General features: G+C 37.1%; 1 protein-coding gene across 4 annotated transcripts in view; it reads right to left on the bottom strand.

Annotated features, from left to right (window-relative positions):
- BORA (BORA aurora kinase A activator) overlaps positions 1-24150 on the bottom strand; it is a 37300-nt gene that overhangs the window by 12735 nt on the left and 415 nt on the right. Inside the window, exons 2-8 of one of the 4 annotated variants that reach the window (XM_049853429.1) lie at positions 23138-23305; positions 20886-20992; positions 17430-17475; positions 13985-14066; positions 1728-1793; positions 1102-1158; positions 478-704 (exon numbers count right to left, since the gene is read on the bottom strand). In XM_049853429.1, the coding sequence (XP_049709386.1) occupies positions 478-704; positions 1102-1158; positions 1728-1793; positions 13985-14066; positions 17430-17475; positions 20886-20992; positions 23138-23290 (738 nt within the window). In that variant the 5' untranslated portion in view covers positions 23291-23305. Of the gene's footprint in view, positions 1-477; positions 705-1101; positions 1159-1727; positions 1794-13984; positions 14067-17429; positions 17476-20885; positions 20993-23137; positions 23306-24150 lie in introns of those variants that run through there. The other 3 variants (XM_049853430.1, XM_049853432.1, XM_049853431.1) reach the window with 3 other exon arrangements.

Below are 24150 nucleotides of genomic sequence, written 5' to 3'. Positions count from 1 at the left end.
TCAACATACATTTATAAACTAGCAATCGTTGAAAAGAACCATCAAAAGGCATCTTATAACAAGGACAGCTAAGAAGACTTATTAAAATTTTGAAATAGAATATGTTAGTCAATACATAAATGCAGTATGTTCAAATAAACCATTAAATTTTATACTAAGCAGCTGTTTATGAAAATTTTTAAAATAATTATTTACTTCATCAGACATTAATGCCAATCCAGTTGTGTTACTCTAAGAATCTTGCATCATTCAGCAAATAATGACACATTTGGTCATCCCATATCTCTTTAAATACAAAACAGGAGAGTCTGACCAAAAAATTAATGACCATAATGACAATATGGGAACTAGGTTAATTCTCATGAAATATAAAACCCAAAAGACAACTCTATTCCTCTTACGTGCAATATGACCACCTACAGCCAAGTATATCTACAGCAAACTTCTAGAACACGCCACTTCCAGAACATGTCTTACCGAGCTTGGTGTCTGCACAGGGCTCTTACACTGCACAGGAGATAAATCTATTGAATAAAAGACCTCAAGTGAGGCCTGAGCACCATTATGAGGACTACTGGGAGAAGCTGGAGATAAGGAATCAGAGATACTTCCGTTCCCATCTAAAAACAGCTTTCTTCTGAGAGATGAAGAACTGAGGTTTCCAGGAGACTGATCAGCAAATTCATCAGCTCTAAAATAGGCACCTATATTAAATGTTAACAAATTAAAGGTAAAGCTAAGCGTTGTGAAAAGCAATTATACTTCTATGTTAATCCGATTTTTCTTAAAAACCAGCACGTATTACATGTTTGAATTTTTTTTAAATGGCAAAGTTTAACTGCATGCGTGATGTTTTCAATCTTAAAACCATTCCTTCTTTTTTGAATGCTTCATTATTAGTATAGGTAATACCAATAAAACGTGTCCCACGAACAGTTTGGGTCAACAGTAAAGTTCCTTACAACAGAAAGCAAATTCAGGCCAAGTGAAAGAAGACATTTTCCCCAGTTCTTTAGAAAGAGGGATTCCCATTTACAAATAGCCAGCAAAACAAAGCCTTCTATTTTAGTTATTAAGCGTTCAAACAAATACAATATTTACCTAATACATTTTCTAAGTTAAAATCCACAGGAAGAGACAGCAATGTCTGACAAGCAGCTAAAAGCAAACAAACAAATACAAACATGGATAAATCAATGAAAGCATATTACATGCACTTTAGCATGTCCTTCACAACCTACCACCTCCCCAGGATATTCCAGCCAAACCATTATCTCATCTCCACATTCTATTACAGACCATGCCACCTTCCTACACGCAGTTTCCCATACCTTCAAGCACACTGATGTAAACCTGGTAATGGTGATGGTAATGGTAATGGTTATCTCCTGGCTATGGTGATGGAATCAAAAAGGAAACCAGTCTACATTTGGGAATAGGCTTCTCAATATTAATAATTTTCTAAGGAATGCCTTCGAGGCAGAAATCAATTCACAGGCTTTGAACAAAAAAACAACATACTCTTGCTATTTTTAGAGCATGGCTGGATGTATCTATTCCAATATATTTGTTTTTAAAAAGCAACTCTCATAAAATAGAGTTATACAACTTATTCATACAAAGTAAACAATTGCAGTTCCAGTTAAGTATTACCACACGAACTGATTTTAAAACCAAACGTAGCTTAATATGGTACATCTATCTTTTCAGATTGTGTTCATACCCACCATTGCTTTTCTCAGAATGAATGGTCAACTTTCCTCCAACTGGAGATTCACTATTTATATTTATACCTGGAAAACATTTTAAATGAAAAGTCTTATTCTTCACTTACTTTAGGATTACTTTTTCAAGGGTAAAAAATAAGGTGAAAACTTCCATTTTACAATATTTAAAAAATAAATGTCTACATGTATCAGTATATATTTTGGCATGTTTCCATTAGCTTCTTTTTGTTTAACCTTTGAAAGGGCATAAGGATAAAACTAGAAGGGCTACCATAGCAAAAAAAACCAAAAACCCAAAGTCATTGCTGTCAAGTCAGTTCTGACGCATAGTGACCCTATAGCACAGATTAGAACTGCCCCACAGGGTTTCCAAGATTGCAAATTTTTACAGAAGTAGGCTGACGCATCTTTCTCCCATGGGGCAGCTGGCAGGTTTGAACCACTGATCTTTCGGTTAGCAGCAGAGTGCTTAAGCACTGTGCCACCACAGCTCCTTACCATAGCAAGTACCAAACTCGTTGCCGTCAAGTTGATTCCGACTCACGGTGACCCTAAAGGACAGAGCAGAACTGCCCCATAGGGTTTCCAAGGAGTAGCTGGTATATTGGAACTACTGGCCTTTTGGTCAGCAGCCTGAGCTCTTAACCACTGTGCCACCAGGGTCGCATAGCAAATAAGGAGGCATCAAATAACACTTTCTGTGGAAAGCATGGTTGCTCTCCATTGTGTCAACTGAAAACGGTTAAGGGTGCTCAGAAAAGGAGGGTGAGAATGGTTACACAACTCAAAGAATGTAAGCAATGTCATCGAATTGTACATGTAGACGCTGCTGAATTGGTATATGTTTTGCTATGTATATTCTCAACAACAGCAATGAAAGGAAAAAAAAGGTTAAGGATGCATTTTTAGCTTCCTATCCTCACTATCCTCAAACATTAAGGATATATGTCCTCTACGATCTAATGTTTTTCCAAACTAGATTTAGATAAACTGTGCCAGATTATTTTCATAAAACCTAAAACTCAATAAAACCATGTTTATCTTCTTCCTCAACAGGAGTAGTAAAAAGTTATTGTTTTGCTCTTTATACTAACAGATATACGGCTACAATTTTTTTTAACAACCTAACGTTAAGCTTCATAACTTGAAAATTACCACTGATAAAAACTAAAACAATGAAAATGGCTAATTAAAGCAAAATTAAGGGGAGGAAAAAGTGATAAAACAAGGAGACCAAAAAAAAAAAAGAAAAAAAAAGAAAACCCATAAAAAGCTTAAACTAAGATGACAGAACAAAGGCCAGGAAATGAACAGTTCAAAATAGTAAATAAATAAACAGGTGAAAGATTGAGCACGTAAATGAGTTAACGCTGCTTATTTAAGACTATCAGACTGGGTAAAAAAACAAAGTAAAAAATACAATCCTGGATTCAGAGGCCTTCTTTGCTGCAGGCAACATGACCTTCTATAAGACAAATATTTACAGAATTCCACTGCCTAAAATCCTGTAATATCCTTGGTCTTTAGGATGAAGTTCAAAGACCTTAGGCTTATGAGGGCCTTCAAACCTTGCCAACTTCTCTAGCATGGCTTCTCTCCAGCTAAACATTATTTGAGTACCCTGAAAATACCAGGTTCTCTCTTACCACCTGATATTTCTCACATACTTTCATCTTGCCTTTTCTACTGCATCTCCCAAGTCTGGCTAACTCAAGACTCAGCTTAAATTTTATCTTCTACCATGCCTACGGTGGCCTCCTTAGGGTACTTCACAAGCACAGCAACATTATCACAACACTTTTCAACTCCATCTTGTTTCCTCAGTTGTTTCACTCTAGAAGGACTTCTAAAACAAGCTTAAGACCACAACCATATGAGAGAAAAAAAAAATTGATGGATTTGATTATACCAAAATAAGAATTTCTATGCAACCAAGTACATCAAGAACAAACATAACAAGCATATGAAAGAATGCGAGATAGTATTTGAAATGTTTAAAACCAATGTTACAGTAATACACAAGGTATCTTAAAAATTAATGGAGGGGGCGGAGACAGCAACTCCAACAGAGACCAATGGATTAGAAATAGGCAATTTACAAGAGAGGAAAATCTGAAGGCCGTTAGTATATGAAGAACAGAACATTAGAACAGTTATTTAAAATGTCATACAATCTATCAGAAAGGCAAAAATTTGAAAGCTGGATACTGCCAAGTGTTGGCAGGCATGGCAGGACATAGGAGCCCTCGGCACTACTGGTTGCCGTGTAGACAGCTGCAGCCTTTCTGGAGAGCATCTGGCTCTGCAGAGTCAAATCAGGTAAACGCATATCCTATAACTCAGAAATTCTCTGCCTACATATATATATCCCAAAGAAATTTTCACACACGACCATAGATTAAAACACTTGAGGATGTTCACTGAATAATGGCAGGGAGCTGAAGGCATATCACTGAGAGAACAGAAGCGAAACGTAGAGAGTAAATTAGAAGCTGCAGATTAGATGTCCACAGAGAAACCTGGATGAACATTAAAGCTGGAGTGCTGAATAAAAACATAAGAAATAGAATAAGACAATATCATTTATATAAATTAAAAATACATATACATGTAAATATACATATTTTACAAGAACACCTAAAATTACCCATAAACCCATCAGAATGCTGCCTATGGGATGTGAAAAAAGAGTGGGGAGTGATGTCATCAGGAACCAATCAATCAAGACAAAAGAAGGCAAAGAAAAACCATTTCTCGTCAGAGTGTAAGTTGGGTAAAGTTATACACTGTGAAGTGTGTAGGTTGCGGCAACAGGCTGACTGGCTGGCTCTGCCATCTTGGTCGTGTGACCTGGGCCAAGTTTCTTCATCTGTATAATGAGGGAAATAGTAGCATATACCGCAAGAAGTTGCTGTGACCTCATGGGATGGTTGTGAGATGAAATAAAAAAATCATGTAAAGTGTCTAGAAAGAATCTGGCAACAGTATGCCTTCAAGCTATGTAAGCCAAGAGCAACAACTTTGGAGCCAGACAGCTAGAGTTCAAACGCCAGCAACTGGACAACTTATTTAACCTCTGTGCCTCAGTTGTCTCATCTATAAAATGAAAATAACTACTACAGCCCAGTAGGCTTCAAAAGCAAAAAGTTTAAACAATAAAATCAATATGCTTGATTAACTAAATGTAATGGAACTTTGTGCCCTGTAAATGTGGTATAGAATCTGGTGGTGCAGTGGGTAAAGCACTCAGCCCCCTAACTGAAGTCGATGATTTGAACCCACCAGGCACTCCAAGGAAGAAAGGCGTGGCAGTCTGCTTCTGTAACGATTATAGTGCAGGAAACACCATGCGGGCAGTTCTACACTGACCTATAGGATTGCTAGGAGTTGGAATCAACTTGACAGCATACAACAACACCAAAACACAGTATAAGTTTTATTTTGAATGTCCATGGGATCTTTACAAAAATTGATCAAATATTTGGTCCCAAAAGGAGACCTCAATAAATTCCAATGAGGACAAGTTGTATAGGCCGCAAAGCAACTAATAAGACAAGAATTAACAAAAATTTAGTCAAATTTGCTATTAAATAATTCTGTGTCAAAGAGGAAATCGAAACTACAGTTACACATAATTTAGAAAGTAATATCACTAGTAATAATATATATCAAAACCCTTGGACTATAGCCCAAGTTGTACCCTGGAGAAAAATTAACAACCTTCAGCATTCTTATTACTGAATAAATAACTAATAAATAAGCATTCAACTCAAAATGATAGCAAGGCACAAAGATTAACTGAGTGTGAGTTCTAGAGCCAGACTGTCTATTATTAACCAACTTTATGATCTCGGGTAAACCCAAAAACCCAGTGCCATCGAGTCGATTCCGACTCATAGCTACCCTATAGGACAGAGTAGAACCACCTCATAGAGTTTCCAAGGAGCGCCAGGTGGATTTGAACTGCCGACCCTTTGGTTAGCAGCCATAGCACTTAACCACTATACCACCAGGGTTTCCATGATCTTGGGTAAGTTACTTAAGTCTTATACCTTGGTTTTCTCATCTAGAAATAAGAGTATTAATAGTACAGTATCTTCACAAGGTAGCTGTGAAGATTACATGAGTTGATGCATATACCTAGAATAGTACACCTGGCACATAATAAACATGGTAGTTATGATAGTTAAGGTTATGTGTCAACTTGGCTAGGCCATGATTCTCAGTAGTTTGGCAGATATTACATAATCATCCTCCATTTTGGGATCTGATGTGAGCAGCCAATTAGCTGAAAGGGGACTTGGGGGTGTTGCCTGTATCCAATATATATGGCAGTTCTGGCAAAGCTTGCCCTCTCTGGATCCTACAGCTCTCTGGCTCTTGGGATACCAACTAGCAGCCTCTTGTCTGACCTGCCTGTTTTGGGCTTGTAAGCCTCTGAGACTACGTGAACCAGGAGAAGCCTAACAGCGTGAGCTGTGAGCCACTTCCTTGAGATAAATCTCTCTCTCTCAACACACAGACACACAGAGAGACACACAGACACAGACACACACACGCACACACACGCTTCACTGGCTTTGCTCCTCTAGAGTTGTTATTCATTCACATGTCATTGGCTCATACCATTCTTCTAGCCGTTTTCTGTGTTCTGGCCCTACTGGCCTTCACTGAACGGGCCAGGTTCCTTCCCTCCCCAGGAGTTCTAACTCCATGCTAAGGCCAGCAAGGTCTAAGTGCCCTGGCCTCTGTCTACCTCTGCAACCTCTCCTTTTATCTTTCCTCCTTACTCACTGCATTTCACCACCCAGTCACTTGCTCTCTATTCCTTTTAACCTTTTACCCTGTTTCACTTTTTTGTAGAACTTTGTACTGTATTATATACATATATATATACAGCACACAAAACAATACTTTTTTTTAAGTGAAAGTTTATAATTCAAGTCAGTTTCTCATACAAAAACTTAAACACACATTGTTATGTGACCCTAGTTTCTCTCCCTACAGTGCGATAGCACATTTCTCCTCTCCACCCTGTACTTCCCATGTCCATTCAACCAGCTCCTGTCCCCTCTGCCTTCGCACCTTGCTTCCAGACAGAAGCTGTCCACGTAGTCTCATGTGTCCACCTGAGCTAAGAAGCACACTCCTCACCAGTATGATTTTATGTCTTATAGTCCAGTCTAATCTCTGAAGATTTGGCTTTTAGCTTTGGACGAACAGAGAGTCTGGGGGCTGTGACCTCTGGGGTCCCTCCAGTCTCAGTCAGACCATTAAGTCTTTTTTTTTTTAAATGAAAATTTGATGTCTGCCCACTTTTCTCCTGCTCCATCAGGGACTCTGTTGTGTTCCCTGTCAGCACAGTCATTGGTGGTAGCTGGGCACTATCTAGTTCTTCTGGTCTCAGGCTGATAGAGTCTCTGGTTTATGAGGCCCTTTCTGTCTCTTGGGCTCATATTTTCCTTGTGTCTTTGGTATGCTTCATTCTCCTTTGCTCTGTGGGTTGAGACCAATTGATGTATCTTAGATGGCCACTTGCTAGCGTTTAAGACCCCAGAGGCCACTCACCAAAGTGGGATACAGAACGTTTTCTTAAAACACCTTGTTATGCCAATTGACCTAGATATCCCCTGAAACCACAGTCCCCAGATCCCTGCCCCTGCTACTCTGTCACTTTTTAAAGTCTATATATCTTATGTGAATCCATAAATATGTATGGATTGGAATGAAAACCAAATTTATCAAGTATTTGCTTTACAGCAGGGAAACAGGTGAAAGGAATGGAAGGAGTACAATGGGGAATGACAATTTATCTGTGATGCTTTTATTTCTTTTATTCAATTTTTTCATATTTTCTTTGTCAATTGTTATCTCTGGATGGTGGCCACACAGACCTAGATTGTTCTCTTTTCTGTATTTTTTTTGTTTTCAGTTTCTCAAAATGCAAAATTGTTTAAGAAATTAGTAGGAAAAAATAAGCTTTAGTTTGAAACTTTAAGTTCAGTTTAAGATCTAATATTAAAAACCCAGTGCCGTCGAGTCGATCCTATAACATCCTATTTTAATTTTTTCTTAGTATGCGAACCAAGGAAATTCTAACTACTACTCTTAAATCTGAATTAAAGTTTACATATACACAATTTAGTGAGTATAAATACTCAGGGTCATTTAGCATCAACCAATGCACTAGAGGAAACCCTCGTGGCTCAGTGGTTAGGAGCTACAGCTGCTAACCAAAAGGTGGGCAGTTCGAATCTACCAGGTGCTCCTTGGAAACTCTACGGGGCAGTTCTGTTCTGCCCTGTAGGGTCGCTATCTTATCATCTGAAAACAAGTTTAGCTGTCAAATAAACTTATACATTAAAAGTTGTGTTTTCCACATTCTACATCCCACTTTGGAGAGTGGCATCTGGGGTCTTAAACGCTAGTACGTGGCCATCTAAGATGCATCAATTGGTCTCAACCCACCTGAAGCAAAGGAGAACGAAAAACACCAAAGATACGAGGTAATTATGAGCCCAAGAGACAGAAAGGGCCACCTAAATGAGAGATTACATCAGCCTGAGACCAGAAGAACTCGATGGTGCCCGGCTACATCCAATGACTGCCCTGACAGGGAACACAACAGCGAATCCCTGAGGGAGCAGGAGAGCAGTGGGATGCAGACCTCCAATTCTCGTAAAAAGACTAGACTTAATGGTCTGACTGAGACTAGAAGGACCCCAGGTCATGTCCCCAGACCTTCTGTTAGCCCAAGATAGGAACCATTCCAAAAGCCTACTCTTTAGATAGGGACTGGACTGGACTATGGGACAGGAAATGATATTGGTGAGGAATGAACTTCTTGGATCTGGTAGACACATGAGACTATGTGGGCAGCTCCTGTCTGGATAGGAGATGAGAGGACAGAGGGGGTCTGAAGCTGGCCGAATGGACATGAAAATAGAGAGTGGAAAGAAGGAGTGTGCTATCTCATTGGGGGGAGAATGACTAGGAGTATATAGCAAGGTGTATATAAATTTTTGTATGAGAGACTGACTTGATTTGTAAACTTTCACTTAAAGCACGATAAAAATTAACTTAAAAAAATTTTGTTTTCCAGAGGCCAGTCTTCTAAAATCCTCAGTTTTGCGTAACAGCTACAAACCCAGATGTAGTCCTCACTCTGGTGCCTTTAAAATGTAAATAACACTAAGAAGCTCTCAAGAGAAAGGGATGATTGTACTAAACAACATGACATATATAATTTGGCAAAAGCATCAACAAAGACCAAAAAAAGAAAAAAAAGTGTGTATGGTTACATATATATGTGTATATAGGTGTCTTGGTCATCTAGTGCTGCTATAACAGAAATACCACAAGTGAATGGCTTTAACAAAGAGAAATTTATTCTCTCACTGTCTAGAAGGCTACAAGTCCAAATTCAGGGCGTCAGCTCCAGGGGAAGGCTTTCTTTCTCTGTACGTTCTGGAGGAAGGTCCTTCTCGTCAATCTTCACTTGGTCTGGGAGCATCTCCGTGCAGGAATCTCAGGTCCAAAGGATGTGCTCTGCTCTCGGCACTGCTTTTTTGGTGGTATGAGGTCCCCATGTCTCTCTGATTGAGTATCTCTTTTATATCTCAAAAGAGATTGGCTCAAGACACTATTTAATCTTGTAAATCTCATCAATATAACTGCCACTAATCCATCTCAGTACATCCCAGTGATGGCATTTACAAGACATAGGGAAATAACATCAGATGACAAAATAGTAGACAATTATATGATAATGGGAAACATGACCTAGCCAAGTTGACAGATATTTTTGGGGGAAACGATTCAATCCATGATAACAGGCATCTGTTATAAGTGTAGGTACAGGTGTATACGTGTGTGCACAGAGAGAAGTAGCTATAGGTACGAGTACAGACACATGCGTGCAGCACCGTATTTTCATAGAAGACACAATTAGATACTTCTCAGACTTAACTAAACACCTTGTGAGATTGGTTTTCTAGGTTTGAAGGCTTAGGACCTTAGTCTCATGGGACAACTCAGCCAATTGGCGTAATACAGCTCACAAAGTTCATGCTCTGCACCCTAGTGAGGTGAGTAACTTCTGGGATCTTAAAAGCTTGTGAGCGACCATCTAAGATACAACTATTGGTCTTTCCTCATCAGGAGCAGAAGAAAAAGAAGGAAAACAAAGTCTCAGAGAAGAAACTAGTCTACAGAGCTAACAATATACATGCGCCATAGCTTCATCTACCCTGAGACCAGAAGAACTAGGTGGTCCTCAGCTACCACTACCAACCATTCTGATCAGGGCCACGATAGATGTACCCTGACAGAAGGGGAGACAGATGCAGAACAGAACTCAAATTCTTCAAAAGTCCAGACTTATTAGACCAGTTGAGACCAGAGGACTGCCTGAGACTATTGCCCTGAGATACTCTTAATCCCTGAACCAAAACTATCCTGAGATCACATTTTAGCAAAATAACAGAGTGGCACACATATATTATTCATAAGTACGATGCTCTACTAAAAAACCATCTATAGGAGACTAAAAGGTCAACAGTTATTCCAAAGCAAAGATGAGAAGATAAGGGGACGAGGAAGCTAGAGTACTGGAAACAGAACAATCAGAAGGCAATTAAAGAGAATGCTGACACATTATGAAAATGAAACTAATGTCACTGAAGAATTTGTATAGTAATTGTCAAATGGGAACCAAAAACACATTAAAATATTATCAAAAAAATTAATGAGTAAACTTTCACCAAAAACACATTAAAATATTATAAAAAAAAAAAAAAAGGATGGAAATAAAAAGAAAACAGTAGAAAAGACTATACTTTTATGCCAGAAGGGCTACTACTGGTTATCTCACAAAACAAAAAAGGAGTGTTTTAAGTCTGCAGATGTCCATAAAAGTTTAGACTTTCCTTATAAAAGTCAAAATACTACCACTGCTAATAATAGCTAATGTTTACTAAGTGCTTACTATTACAGGCACGGTGCTAACTGCTTAATGTGTATTACCATATTCAGTTATCAAAACAACTCTATGACGTTAGACTACTTTCATCTTATTTTCACAAACGAAGAAACTGATTCAACCAAAACGACACAGCAGCGTTATCCCCTGTATCAGTATAAACAAAGTACACAGCAACTACATATAACGTACAAAACTACAACAAATTTCATGACTTTCCAGCTAATTCTGGAGCAGCCTATACCTTAAATTATTTTATGAAGCTGAAGAAACTGAGTCTGTTTAAGAATGATTTCCAATTTCTACCAGGCAATGAACCTGAATGACAGTGTGTGCTTGTTCACACTACACTGATGGCTTCCATCAAGCACACGCCTCAGTGCCTGACATAATCAATCATTGGTCCAGTATTCTGACAATTTACGTTTTGTCTTATCATCTACAATGCTACCTTAGCACATAAAAAATTGTAACAGTAAAGGCTAATAATGCAAGCTAACATATATAAACAAAACCACTTTTCTCCCTAAGTCAGTATTTCTTTAGGTAAATACTACTAAGCACTTACCAAGTGCTAGGGACATGATTTTAGAGGTATTATCTCATTTAATCTTCAAAACAACCATCCTTTTACAAATAATGAAACCAGGGCACACAATAAGCTAAATAACTTACCTAAAGTGACACAGCTAGTAAGCTATATTGGTAGGATTCAAACCCAGAGAACATTACTCTAGAGCAGGCAAACTATAGCCCATGCCCGAAATTTGGCTGGCTTTATTGGAACACAGCCACATTTTCATTTATACATCATCAATGGCTACTTTCATGTAACGACACAGTTGAGTGGTTGCAACAGAGACTGTGTGGTCTACAAAGCCTAGAATAATAAATATTTGGTTCCTTACAGATAAAATTTGCTGACACTGCTCCAGCGTTGCCCAACAAAGCTTTTTCTGAGATGATGGACATGTTCCATGTCTGTGCTGTCCAATAAGGTCACTACTAACCACATGTGGCTCTTGAGCATTCGAAATGCAAGTGTGACCGTGAAAGTAAATTTTTAATCTTATTTATTTAAATTTAAGCAGCCACATGTGGTTAGATGCTACCATGTTAAGAACTGTGAAGAGTCTGAGATTTTACCCTGTTTGAGAGGTAATACATTAACATGCAAAAGTTCCAGACTCTGGCTGAAGATATGTAGCTTCTGGGTCAAAGACAAACGACTTTATTATTCACAACACAGCACCCAGCATGAACTTCATGTTCACACCATTTCCCTTATCCCCCAAGTCTGATGGAGGTGACATCGAACAGCCTAAGTAGATGCTGTGCATGCAATGGGTTTGTGTCACAGCTAAGGAACCCCAAGTTTAGGAAATCTCAATCTTTTATTATGAGCTTCAAGCAAATCTGCTCTAAGAGACTTTATTAGACTGAACAGCAAACAAATTTACCTCCTGCTATGTTCATGATACAAACAAGCTTGAACAGACAGTTTGGGAAAAAAAACCTGTCTGTGTCTCTCCTCGTAAGATGTGCACAAATGCAAGACCCATGGAGAACTGTTTCCTTCCCAATACAGTATTGGACAGCACAGCTCTGAAGCCCACCCTATTAACCACTGCGCTGTATCACCATAGGCTTGATTAGCCTATTAAAATCTATTGTATTTTTACCATCTTCTTGATCTCTCCTAACTCCAATTTTGTTATAGATCACATAAGGTTGATCCATTTGTTCAAAAATTCAACATTAAAGAAATTGGGGGAAAAAACTGAAGTCTAAAAAAATGTCATGTTGAACACAGAATTTTAGAACTGTAAGGGATGTTAACAGACAATCATCTAGTTCAACTCCTTTATTTTACAAACAGAAAACTGAAGTGTAAAGAGACTGAATAACTTGATAAGGTCACCCTTTTTGGTTTATGATAGCATTAGGTTTACAACCCAGGTCCCCATCCAATATAGCATTCTACCTTTAGTTTATAATGGCTGAGCCTGGTTTTCAACCCAGGTGCCACTACTTTTAGCATCTCTGTAATCCTGGGCAAGGTCTACAGAGGCTTCTAAACCTAAGTTTTCTCACGTATAATATACGACCAATAATAACACCTCCCTCATATGCAGCTATTGTAAGGAATAACTGAAAGCACATAGAAAGTGTTCAATCCATATTACTATTGTCTTAGTTATCTAGTGCTGCTAGAGTAGAAATACTACAGTGGATGGCTTTAACCACCAGGAAGGAGCCCTGGTGGCGCAGTGGTTACAAACTCAGCTGCTAACCAAAAAGGTAACCCACTGGAATCCACCAGCTGCTCCTTGGAAACTGTATGTGGCAGTTCTACTCTGTCCTATAGGATCACTATGAGTCGGAATCGACAACAATGGCTTTAGTTTTTGGTTTAGAAGTCATTTAAGTATTCATCCTTTGCTCTACCTTTAGGAGAAACCAGTAAGTTAGCAAAAAACAAAGCAAATTAAGAATTTCCTTAGGAAAAAAAAACAAATTAACCTTAAAAAATCACTGCTAGAGTCATTAATAACTTACCACTATATTCAACACCACCTATTTCTGCATCTGTGGATCCACTATAACCACCATTGTAACTGAAACTCTTAATGGTCATTAAGAAAAAGTTAAATTTAGAATAGAATGACCAAAAAAGGAATTCGGTATATTTTTGTAAAGTTTTGAATCCTAACCCTTAAGAAGTTAAATCCTCTGTTATCTAGAAATTCCATTTGTGAAGGATAGCAAGTGCTTACCAAAGGAGATGAACTGAAACGTCACTGCATGCTGCTGTGTGTTCAGTGGGTAGTAATGTTTGCCCTTACTGTATTCAAAGTCCACGTAAAGCTATCTTTTTCTACATGTTCTTTGTGTTGTTTTCAAATAATAAGGCTTAAAAAAAGTCAGCACCTTTAGTATAGATACACTGTTAAAGTATCATTAAAATCATTACAATGCGTGAAATGGGAAAAATAATTAGGCGACAAAAAAGCTGCAGATCTCAAAAACATTCTGAGGTAAAATCAGATCTTCAGTAACGAAGCATCCTGGTGTTTTGAATACTTTGCTCTACGAGAGGCTTTAAAGAGCTGCTGTTGAGTTGAAAATCAGTTAAAAGAAATTGTTCAAAGTCTATGCTTCAGCAGGGGCCCGTCTAAATGACAAACGCACAAATTCCACTTACATTCTAGGATGGGCTCCCCAATGTCACCTTTCTGGTTCAAAAGCCTTTTAAAAATGATTTGTAGTAACTCACATTTACTGGAGTGATACTCTGAAAGCTGTTTCCCTTCGTGATCCGTCCAAGGAGAGGGTACGATGACATCTTTAGTGAAAAACTAGGAAAATCAAAGTCATGGAATTAGGCATAAATTCCCCACAAAATGTAAAGTTAAAAGGCACCTGTGGTTATTTTCATTTAATCATTTCAAACATGTCATATACTGATTTTATAGTTATACTTAAAATTTTTATACTTAAAAGCACAAAATGACTAAAGGTGAGATACAAAGAATTTAAAGTATATATAAAGAGAAGTCTTAATACTTCAACCACTTAAATTTGGATCTTGCAAGTTAAGATACAGGCATTAAACATAGAGCATATATTTTTAATTTCTCCCTCCAAATTTTGTTCTTTTTTTTTTTTTGGAAAAGGGAGAATGAAGAGGGAAGGAACAAATGGAGATAAAGGTATGCAAGTAAGCCGTTATGAATGGTGAGATAAAGCTGGCTTGCATTGGCTGGTAAGATCTGATTATTAAATATTTGGGAATTATGTGTACCAGTTGTTAAACAAAGCAGTTATCAAAATAAAATTATGTAAACTTACAATTAAATAAATTATATTAAAAATAAAGGCCATAAATACTTAAAACTCATCACTTGCTAATTATTTTACCACATTTTACCAATATCTATGCTCTTGGGATTAATTACATCTTTTGTATCTGTAGGGTAGAACGAACACACATAATAGTGTGCCACTGCACATCTCTTCCCATTCAGTGATGTACATCAGTAGCTTGAAACTGGCATCAACTGGAGTAATCACACTATGGGTAGCAGCAATCAGACTCCCAACTCCGCAACCAGAGAGCCAGTTGTTAAATATTTATCAGTACACCACTGAATAAATGGAGATGGAGCATTTGGACACGGGCAGTCCTCGGGTTACAAACACCCAACTTACAGACAACTCATACTTAGGAAAAGACTGCCATAAAGCCTATTACATTAAAAATTTGATTTAAATACAATGAGTCGTAATAACATACTCACGAACTACTTTGTAACATGAAAACACTGCATGGTTTTGAAGTGTTTATAAGTGTTTTATATGCTTAAAAAAAGAAACCAAACCCACTGTCATCAAGTCAATTCTGACTCATAGCAACCCTACAGGACAGAGTAGAACTGCCCCACAGGGTTTCCAAGAAGCGCCTGGTGGATTCGAACTGCTGACCTTCTGGTTAGCAGCCGTAGCACTTAACCACTATGCTATCAGCGTTTCCTTTATATGCACAGAAAGGTAAAATATATTCTATATACTAAGACAAACATTTGATTGATGCCAATAAGAACCATATATACCTGTTCGGGCTTACCCACAAATTCACCTAAAAAGAGACTTAGTAATGGATCTCGTTTGTAACCTCAGGACTACCTATACATTTCTTTCCTCTTTCATTCCAAATAAAATGAAGCCTAATATAATACATTTGTCTTCCCTCTCTGTGTTTTGGGGGCAAGTCCAAACATTTTCTTTATATTCTGCTACACATGTGACAAAGAGCTAATTTTCTTAATTAGACTATCTATGAATGTATAAGAAAAGATTTTAAAGAAAGGAAAATGGACAGAGATTATGATACAGACAATTTCCAGGAAAAATGGAAACATAAAGGACCCATAAACATGAAATAATTCATAAGTTCACTCAAAATTAAATACAAAGCCAAATAATGAGATATCATTTTTTCTAAAGTAAAAAGATAAGCAAAAATTAAGAAGTATAGTAATACTTAATACTGCTGATATGAGGAAAAACGCAGTATCATATATACAGCCAGAAGTATAAATTATTAGTATAGCCTTTGGGAAGGCCATATGACAAAATCTACCCAGAGTGGTAATTCACAAAGTTTCTACCTTAACAAGTCCACTTTAAGTACACAAAGGTGTATATACAAGTATGTTCACCACAGCATTATTTGTGATAGAAAAAAACAAACACAACCTAAAAGTCTATCAATAGAGCCTGGGTTAGGTTATGGTACATCCGTAAAATGGAATACTATGCTGCTTTTACAAGAACGTACATGCTAATTATCAAAAAATGCCTAAGAAAAATTATTAAGAAAAAAACAAGGTACAAAACAGTATGAGAATGGTGATCATATTTGTCTACAACATTTAAAGGATGTATAATTTTATATACATAAAATTGATCTGAAAAGGACACAAGAAATTTCATACTAGTTACCTTTAGAGAGTAAAGAGGAAACAATACAGCAATAAAGTGGCTTATTGTTTTTGTTTTATATCTTTCCTTTACTCTTTGAATTTTTGTTTTTATTATGTGCAGTATTTATTACTGCTATTTTCAAAAATAAAAATTAAAGTGAAAAAACTTAATTTGTTTCTTCTACATTAACCCTCATCTTCACTATGGCTTAATTTTCATAAAGTTTTGCCTTCTGAACTTCCTTTTAAAGTTGAGGATTCTAAAGAAAAAAACGTATTTTTCAAAATGCTAAGAGTTGGGAAAGAGTCTGAAAATATTCAAGTGGGGAAGAATTAAGTGACTGGATCAGAGTGAAAATTCTGAAGTTACTAGACAAAACTAAGTAGACAATGTTTGGCAAGAGTAAAGTATACGAAACTGTATTCTAAGAAATGCGCCATATCTGAATTCCAAAGGACATCACCTACACTAGAAAAATAAGTACAGTAGGAAACATGGCAACACCTGATCTCTGAACATGTCATAGCTGAAGTCTTCTGGGGTGCAGAAGTGCCAAGTATACCTAAGAAATAGAGGGGGCCAGAGAGGAAAATAAGAAATATTGCCACAGACTTAAACACTTTCTGAGGAAAGAACTAGATAAACTTTATACTCTAAAAGAAGGAGATTGGCAAACAAACAAAAAAACCGAAAAGTAGGAAACTTAGTTCATAATCTGTATTTAAAAAAAAAATTGCGATATACTTTTTCTATTTAGAGGTAAGACATTCTATTTCATGAAATACATTCTGTCTTAAAAATCCAAAGTATCAACAACAAAAAAAGATAAAACCATTACTAATGACAATCTAAAGGCTTATGGCCTAAAAATATTCAACTTACTCCACATAAACTCCAGCCTGAAAGGAAAGTTTGTGCTAATCAATATTCCGAAGACACAAGAAAGACAAACTGTACTAGGCTGAGAAAGAAAAGATGAATGAGGCACAATATTGGCCAAAAAAAGAATTCAGTCTAGAAGAGAAAAAAACAATTACACCAGTAATTATGACAGGTTCTGGACTAGCTGGAAAACACTGGTTTTATAGGAGCCCAGAGGGGCACTGAATTTAGCTGGGGGCAGGTTGGTGAGGAGATGGCACAGTGAAGGAGTTGAAGGAAGTCTTCTCAAGACGTGACATGCATGCAGAACTGAACTTGAACTAGCTTAATGATCAGTAACAGTTTTAAGTTACCTCTTCAATGGCTTTTTGTCTTTTGTCTTCCACATCTTTATCTATTCTATACAGAGATAAAGAAGAAAAAGAACCACGCCATTACTTTAGTTTACTGAACATTTAAAATAATAATCTTTCAGAGGAATAATTTTTCTGAGTAGAAAACTTACAAATGCTAAGCTTACTTTAAAAAAACTGGTACCATATAACATTCAGTAAATGTAAATTTAGTATCGTGAAATTCAGCATTCCATTCTTTTTCATTCCAGGTTTGAACAGAATAATATTTTCTTTTAAATGGCTTATAATGATATAATTTAAATTTACTATTAATGACACAAAGAAATTTGAAAAAAACTTTATACTTTCATTACCACAAATTAAGTACTTCTTTCTAGAGAAATCTAAAAACTGCCAAATTCTTTCTCTTCAATTTATAGCAAGTTTATCATAGCAGTAATATTAAGGCCAAGTCTTCTATGAAATAGAAGAAAACGATCATCCTTACAGTTTCTGAATAAACAAAAATAATCACTATGAAGTAAAACAACATATCAACTATAAAATTTTGTCCAGATGAAATTTTTTTTCACTTTGATGCAATATGCAATTACAGCAACACAAATTCTCAGTTATAAGATATAATATAAAATGTTGGGTCTAAAGCACAAGGCATATACTTGCCAAAGACTAAGCAGTTAGCCTTGTAGGACCACTTCTTTATTCTCTTTCAAGAAAGAGTAATATTTGTTTTCCATCAATAAATTGGTAAGACACTTTTTTATGAAAACTGAAAACCATTTTCTTTCAAAAATTTTTCCCATGAATATAAGGATGTACATGTTTCAGAAATTCATCAAGTAAATTTTTCAACTAAGGGAATTATGAGACAATACAGTGATAATCCACGTTATCTCAGCCTGAACAGCAGCCATTTTGGGATAACAACTCAGTTCTTTTCATTTTACCATGGTCGAAATGACAGTACATAGCAAACTCAGCATACGGTAAGTAAGCTCTGACCTAGCATTACACCTCATTTAGAAACCTGTTGCTGCTTCATCAGGGGGACCTAAAGAACCTGAATTACTCAGGTGATTGTTGGAAGCAGTCAAAATCAGTTTGGCCAAATATTACAGAGCCAGATCATGGAAGGTTTTAAGAAGTCATATAGGGCAGAACACTGGCATGATGCATACAGACTACAGGTGTGCCCTGAGTATTGATCCCTTGGACTGGGGCAACCCAACCCTCACCACCCAACCCCTCCTGTGTGGATAGACTCATTTGTTTACAGTGGTATGCCTTACAGCTATCATTTTCTATGTGTGCCCTGACATGGAAAAGGTGGGAAGCACTAGAATAGGGATTTCTGATTTGATAAGAAGAGATACAGGAAGCCACTGCTTGTTTCTAAGAACAAATCAACATCTTTTAAGAGAATCTACTCACTAACCTTGATGGATGCCATAATCATTTACTGAATTACATTAATAAATTAAAATTAGGCCCTGCTCTTTTCTCCTTTCCTATCTGACAAGTCTATCCTGTGAGCTACACCAAAATTCTTTTCATAAACCTACTCAGCTAATAATATATCACTTAATAACAGGTATAAAAAGCTTGTGTCATAACTTAGGTCTAACTGCATTGTTGACTCTTAGGGCAGGAATAATATCCTATACTTCTTCAGTGTTCCTCACAATGCCTCCTGGTCATCAACAAATGCCTCTTGACTGCTAGATTTGTTTTATAATAGTTGTCAATGGTTAAACAGACTGAACAGCTGAGGCAAAATAATAAAACAGTTTGTGTGAAACAAAAAATCTATCAGTAACTGTGACTCATTTGCTTATAGAAGTCTTTTTTACCTTCTTTTTCAAACATACTATTCAAGTTTAGGTTAAAATCCATGTATGCTCTACCACCACTGTATTCCCTTTCCATGACACTATCAATGGACATTAATTAATTATAAGTGAATGGTAGAAGAAGGGCTAGGAAAGTCAGAAAAGTATTCACAAGAACATCTCAACATGTGTACATCTTCATGTGATTAAATTCTAAAGTCAAAGGGCAAAGGGTTATCTGTTGGATTGATAACACATCCAACATGTCCACCCTTAGTGTAGACTGAAAAGCTGGTCATAGCACCTATTTGACTTTTTTGAATATAAAAAAAAATCAAGACTCTTCAACTGATATAAACAAGAAGAGTCCCATCAAACAAACACTGCTACCTGACATGTGGAATCAAAAACTAGGTCTGTGCCCCCAAGGAAGTACATGTTCTCAATATATTAGGCATCATTAAGCCGCACAAGTCTGAGGCACACTAGTGCTTTGAAGCCTACACAATACATCAACAAATAAATTCAGGCTACTCTGGTTACTATGAGTTATAGATGCTAACCAAAAGGTCGGCAGTTCAACTCCACCAGGCACTCCTTGGAAACCCTATGGGGCAGTTCTACTCTTTCCTAAAGGGTTGCTATGAGTCGGAATAAACTTGATAGTAGTGGGTTTGGTTTGGTTTTTTTTCTGGTTACTACGAAGAATTGAAGGCAATGTAATTCCAAGGAGCCCTGGAGGCCCAGTGGTTAAGAGCTTGGCTGCTAACCAGAAAGCTGGCAGTTCAAATCTACCAGCCACTCCCTGGAAATCCTACAGGGCAGTTCTACTGTGTCCTATAGGGTCATTATAAGTTAGAATTGACTCAGCAGCAATGGGTAAGTGTAGTATAAGGAGCTCTGGTGGTCAGTGGTTAAATGCTCAGCTGCTAACCAAAAGGTTAGCAGTTCAAATCACCAGCTGCTCTGTGGGAGAAAGATTACAGCCTTAGAAACCCTATGGGGTAGCTCTACTCTATCCTACAAGGTTTCTATGAGTTGGAATCAACTCCATGACAATGGATTTTTTTTTTTTTGGTAGGTGTACTATGTTAAAGTTGGATGATTTTCTAGAAAAGTTTTCTTTATTGCTAGTGAACACTCATCCATTCAATGTGTCTTAACTTGGTAAGGGGACTTTCAGCTTCTCCAATTATAGATGGCAACAAAACAGTATTTTGCTTTATGCACACATGGCAAAAAAAAAAAAAAAGAGAGAGAACACTCTTAAAAAGGAAAATAAAATTTTAAAAAGTCAATGACAGAAACCGTAATCATGTACAAAGGTATGAATTTCAAAACGCCTTGCCCTCTATCAAGTGCTGAAGAGGCAGAGTTACTTCATAAGCAGCCCAAGAAGAAGGCTATCTCTAAAAGAAAAGGACTCCCACCCAGATGTGGAACTCTCATCAAGGGAATCTTTGCAGATAGAGTTCTTTGGACTAACTCCTTATTTAAATGGAACAAATTGAAATTTTTCCACCCTGTTATCTTTAGATACAAAAATATTCAACCTTTGGAATTTCCTATCTCTCTTCACTTGACAGAATGTTATTACACTTTGGTGCAGGGAAGAAAAACTTACCGAGAATGACTTAAGTATAAAGCTTGACGATGAATGTCCTCTGGGTCTATTTCTACAGGATTTATTACAGCTAGTTGATCAATAGACCATCTAAATTTCCCTGGAGTCTTAACAAAAGAAAGTAAGCTTATCAGTAGAGGCAAACTAAACTAGTTCATCAAAATGCTAACCAATGTCACCTTCAAAAACAATGTGAAAAGCTATAATACAAAATATTTTAAAGTTCTTATCTTAAAATTTGACTTTACCACTAAATTCAAAGGCAAATGGTAATCATCACACTAAATCAACTTACTTGACTATAACTCTTTTGAAATATCAAAATCTATCTGGTTAATTTTTAAAATTATATACAAAACCAAACGAAACCCACTGACGTTGAGTAGATTCCAACTCATAGCATCCCTATATATAAAAACAGAAAAATCACGACACAAAAAGGGAAAAAATTCAACAATACTCATCAATGATGCAACATACCCACGTAAAAGTAAAAACTTCTTAGAGTTATCAAGGGTCTTTACTATCACCAAGAATAAACAGAAATTAAGCAAAGTTCTAACCATAGAAGTGGCTGTAAAAGCTCATAAACTGGTTGATTCTGAAAATAATTATGAATGGTAACAAGTGCTGCCATTTCTTATTCAACTACCCAGCTGAATCAAAAGCTTATCCAAACTGCAATCCGTATTTAGAAATATATTTTTTACAATTCAGACCTAAAGCCCCAAGATGCTATGGTTTCTGGATTTGAGGAAAATGTTGCAGACATCTTATTATTTAAGACTAAGAGAAAAGTAAAACCTAATGAGCCAAAAAAAAAAAAAAAAAAAAAGGTCAATTAAATATCACTGGGTCAGATTAATGAAAAGACTCAATATAAACTGTAATACTGCCGCACCTTCTTCTTCTACACATCTGTTTATTGTCCAGGATGACAGAAAAGGGAGCGTAAACAGTTACCCAGTTTGTAGTTTTACTAAGCAACTTACTAAGGTTAAAAGATCAGGCTTCAAAAGAACTTCTCCAGTGCAGCAAATAACAATAAAAATAAGCTAAACTGATGAAAAAAAAAAAAGCCTCTGCTAATCTCCTAAAGAGCACTTTCTCTTCCCTATTACCCTTGGACTTAACCGTCAATCATAATACGTATCACACTATCTTAAAATTGCTAGTTTAGTTGTGTCTATTAGAGCAGGGGTTGAATTCTTTTTGTAGAGCCTACAAGCTAAGAATAGTTTTGAAATTCTCAAAGGACTGAAAAAACTCCAGAAGAAAATTACAATGACGTGACACGTGAATATTACATAACATTGTAATTACAATGTCCATTAAGTAAAGCTTTATTGGAACTCAGTCACGTTTATTTGTATTGTCTATGGCTGTTTTTGGAGCCCTGGTGGCACAGTGGTTAAGTGTTTGGCTGTTAACTAAAGGGTTACCCTTTGGGGCAGCTCTACTCTGTCCTATAGGGTTGCTGTGAGTCAGAATCAACGTGACAGCAATGGGTTTGGTTTTTTGGTTATAGCTGTTTTTGCATTACATGACAGAGATGAGTAGTTGCCAAAGTGACCAGATAATGTGCAAAGCCTAAAATATTTCCTGTCTGATCCTTGACAGAAAGTTGCTGGCCCCTGCATTACAGTATAAGCTTCTTGAGAGTTTCCGTATAATGATCTTGACTATCTCACAGTGTAACCCCTATGCCTAGCTCTATCTGACACATAAACTGAAAACCAAACCCGTTGCCGCCAAGTCAATTCCGACTCATAGCGACCCTATAGACAGAGCAGAACTGCCCCACAGAGTTTCCAAAGAACGCCTGGTGGGTTGGAACTGCTGATCTTTTGGTTAGCAACTGCAGCTCTTAACCAGTTGCCACCAGGGTTTCCATCTGACACCATAGCAGCCTTCAAATAATGTTTGCCAAATAAATGAGAACAGAGTAGCTATTAGATGACACAGCTTCTTCTCTAATCTGGTATTAGTAGATACATCATTACCCATAGTATCTAACTACACCTGCACTGGCATGGAGCTATCCTATGTTTTCTGCTGAATTAAAAAAAAAAATGCTAACTAAAAAAATCTTCTAACTTATTTTTAGCCCAACCACTAGATTACAATGAATGCTGCAATGAAAAAAGCATATTCCAGCTATACGTACTCCATGATATATTTCTCCCTTACTTTGTAAAGAAAGGATATTTAAATTTAAAGTTATTTGTAAACACAAGTCAAAAATAACTTACCGGTAATTTTGTTGATTTAAAAACAGAGGGACTGGAGACAGTTTGCTCATGGAGATTAGAATAATCACTAGGACTTTCAAAAGGATTTAAAACAGTGATCCTTCCTGGAGTTTCTGGTGTTATTTGCATCTTTGATTCTTTGACATCTTCCATAGCACAAAGAGAAAACTAAAACGAAACCAGAAATATGTGTACTAAAACCACAGAGCGCCGTAGATGTTAATTCTGACAACTAAAATGTATTCAAGAAACACATGTTTCATAAAAAGAACGAACTCAAAACCTAATGCTCTTGGGTATTTTGTACAGTTCACAAAAAAGCATCACTTATATTTTCTCAAGCGATCCACTAAACAACCCTGGAAGCTAGTGAGATAAAATCTCACTTTGCGGAAGAATTAACAAGCTCACACAAGTTAAGTGGCCATCGTCCAAATTAGAGCTCAGATACACCTTCGAGGCAACTAAATGTTACCAACGGGCACAAGATTCTTTTCGACTAGTGGACTTACAGTTTTTTATTCCTCATCTAAAGTCTCTAAAGAGTTTCAACATCCTTCCGACACCCCAGCAAATCCCACTAAATTGCAGTTATTATTAAACAATTCTTAATAGCAAGAATTTAAAAGATAAGGACGCTTGTGCACGGATCCCTTCTTGAACATTAGACCTCGCCAGAAAAGTATGACTGATTAAAAAAAAAAATGATTAGGATTAAGAGATTAACGGTCTTTGAAGTTATCCTTCTTTAAACATCCTCCTCTCGTCAAGATACACAGGATAGAAGGAAAGACTGCATTATTTCCAGGTAGAGGGGTATACAAGTAAAGAAAAAGAAGAATCTACTTCTTGGAAGGCTGAAGTGCAGCTGGCTTCCTTGGATCAAGGGCAGAGGAGGACATCAATGCCGGTGTCACCCCCAGCCCCTAGGCGATCAGCCTTTCCCGGCGCCCCTCTCTTCCGCACCTACCCCCTGGCTGCTCCCACTGACCCCGGGGCGAGCAGGCTGGCAG

This window comes from Elephas maximus, chromosome 14 (assembly GCF_024166365.1).
Source record: "Elephas maximus indicus isolate mEleMax1 chromosome 14, mEleMax1 primary haplotype, whole genome shotgun sequence".
Classification (NCBI taxonomy): Eukaryota; Metazoa; Chordata; class Mammalia; order Proboscidea; family Elephantidae; genus Elephas; species Elephas maximus.
This window is presented reverse-complemented; position numbering and strand designations above follow the sequence as displayed.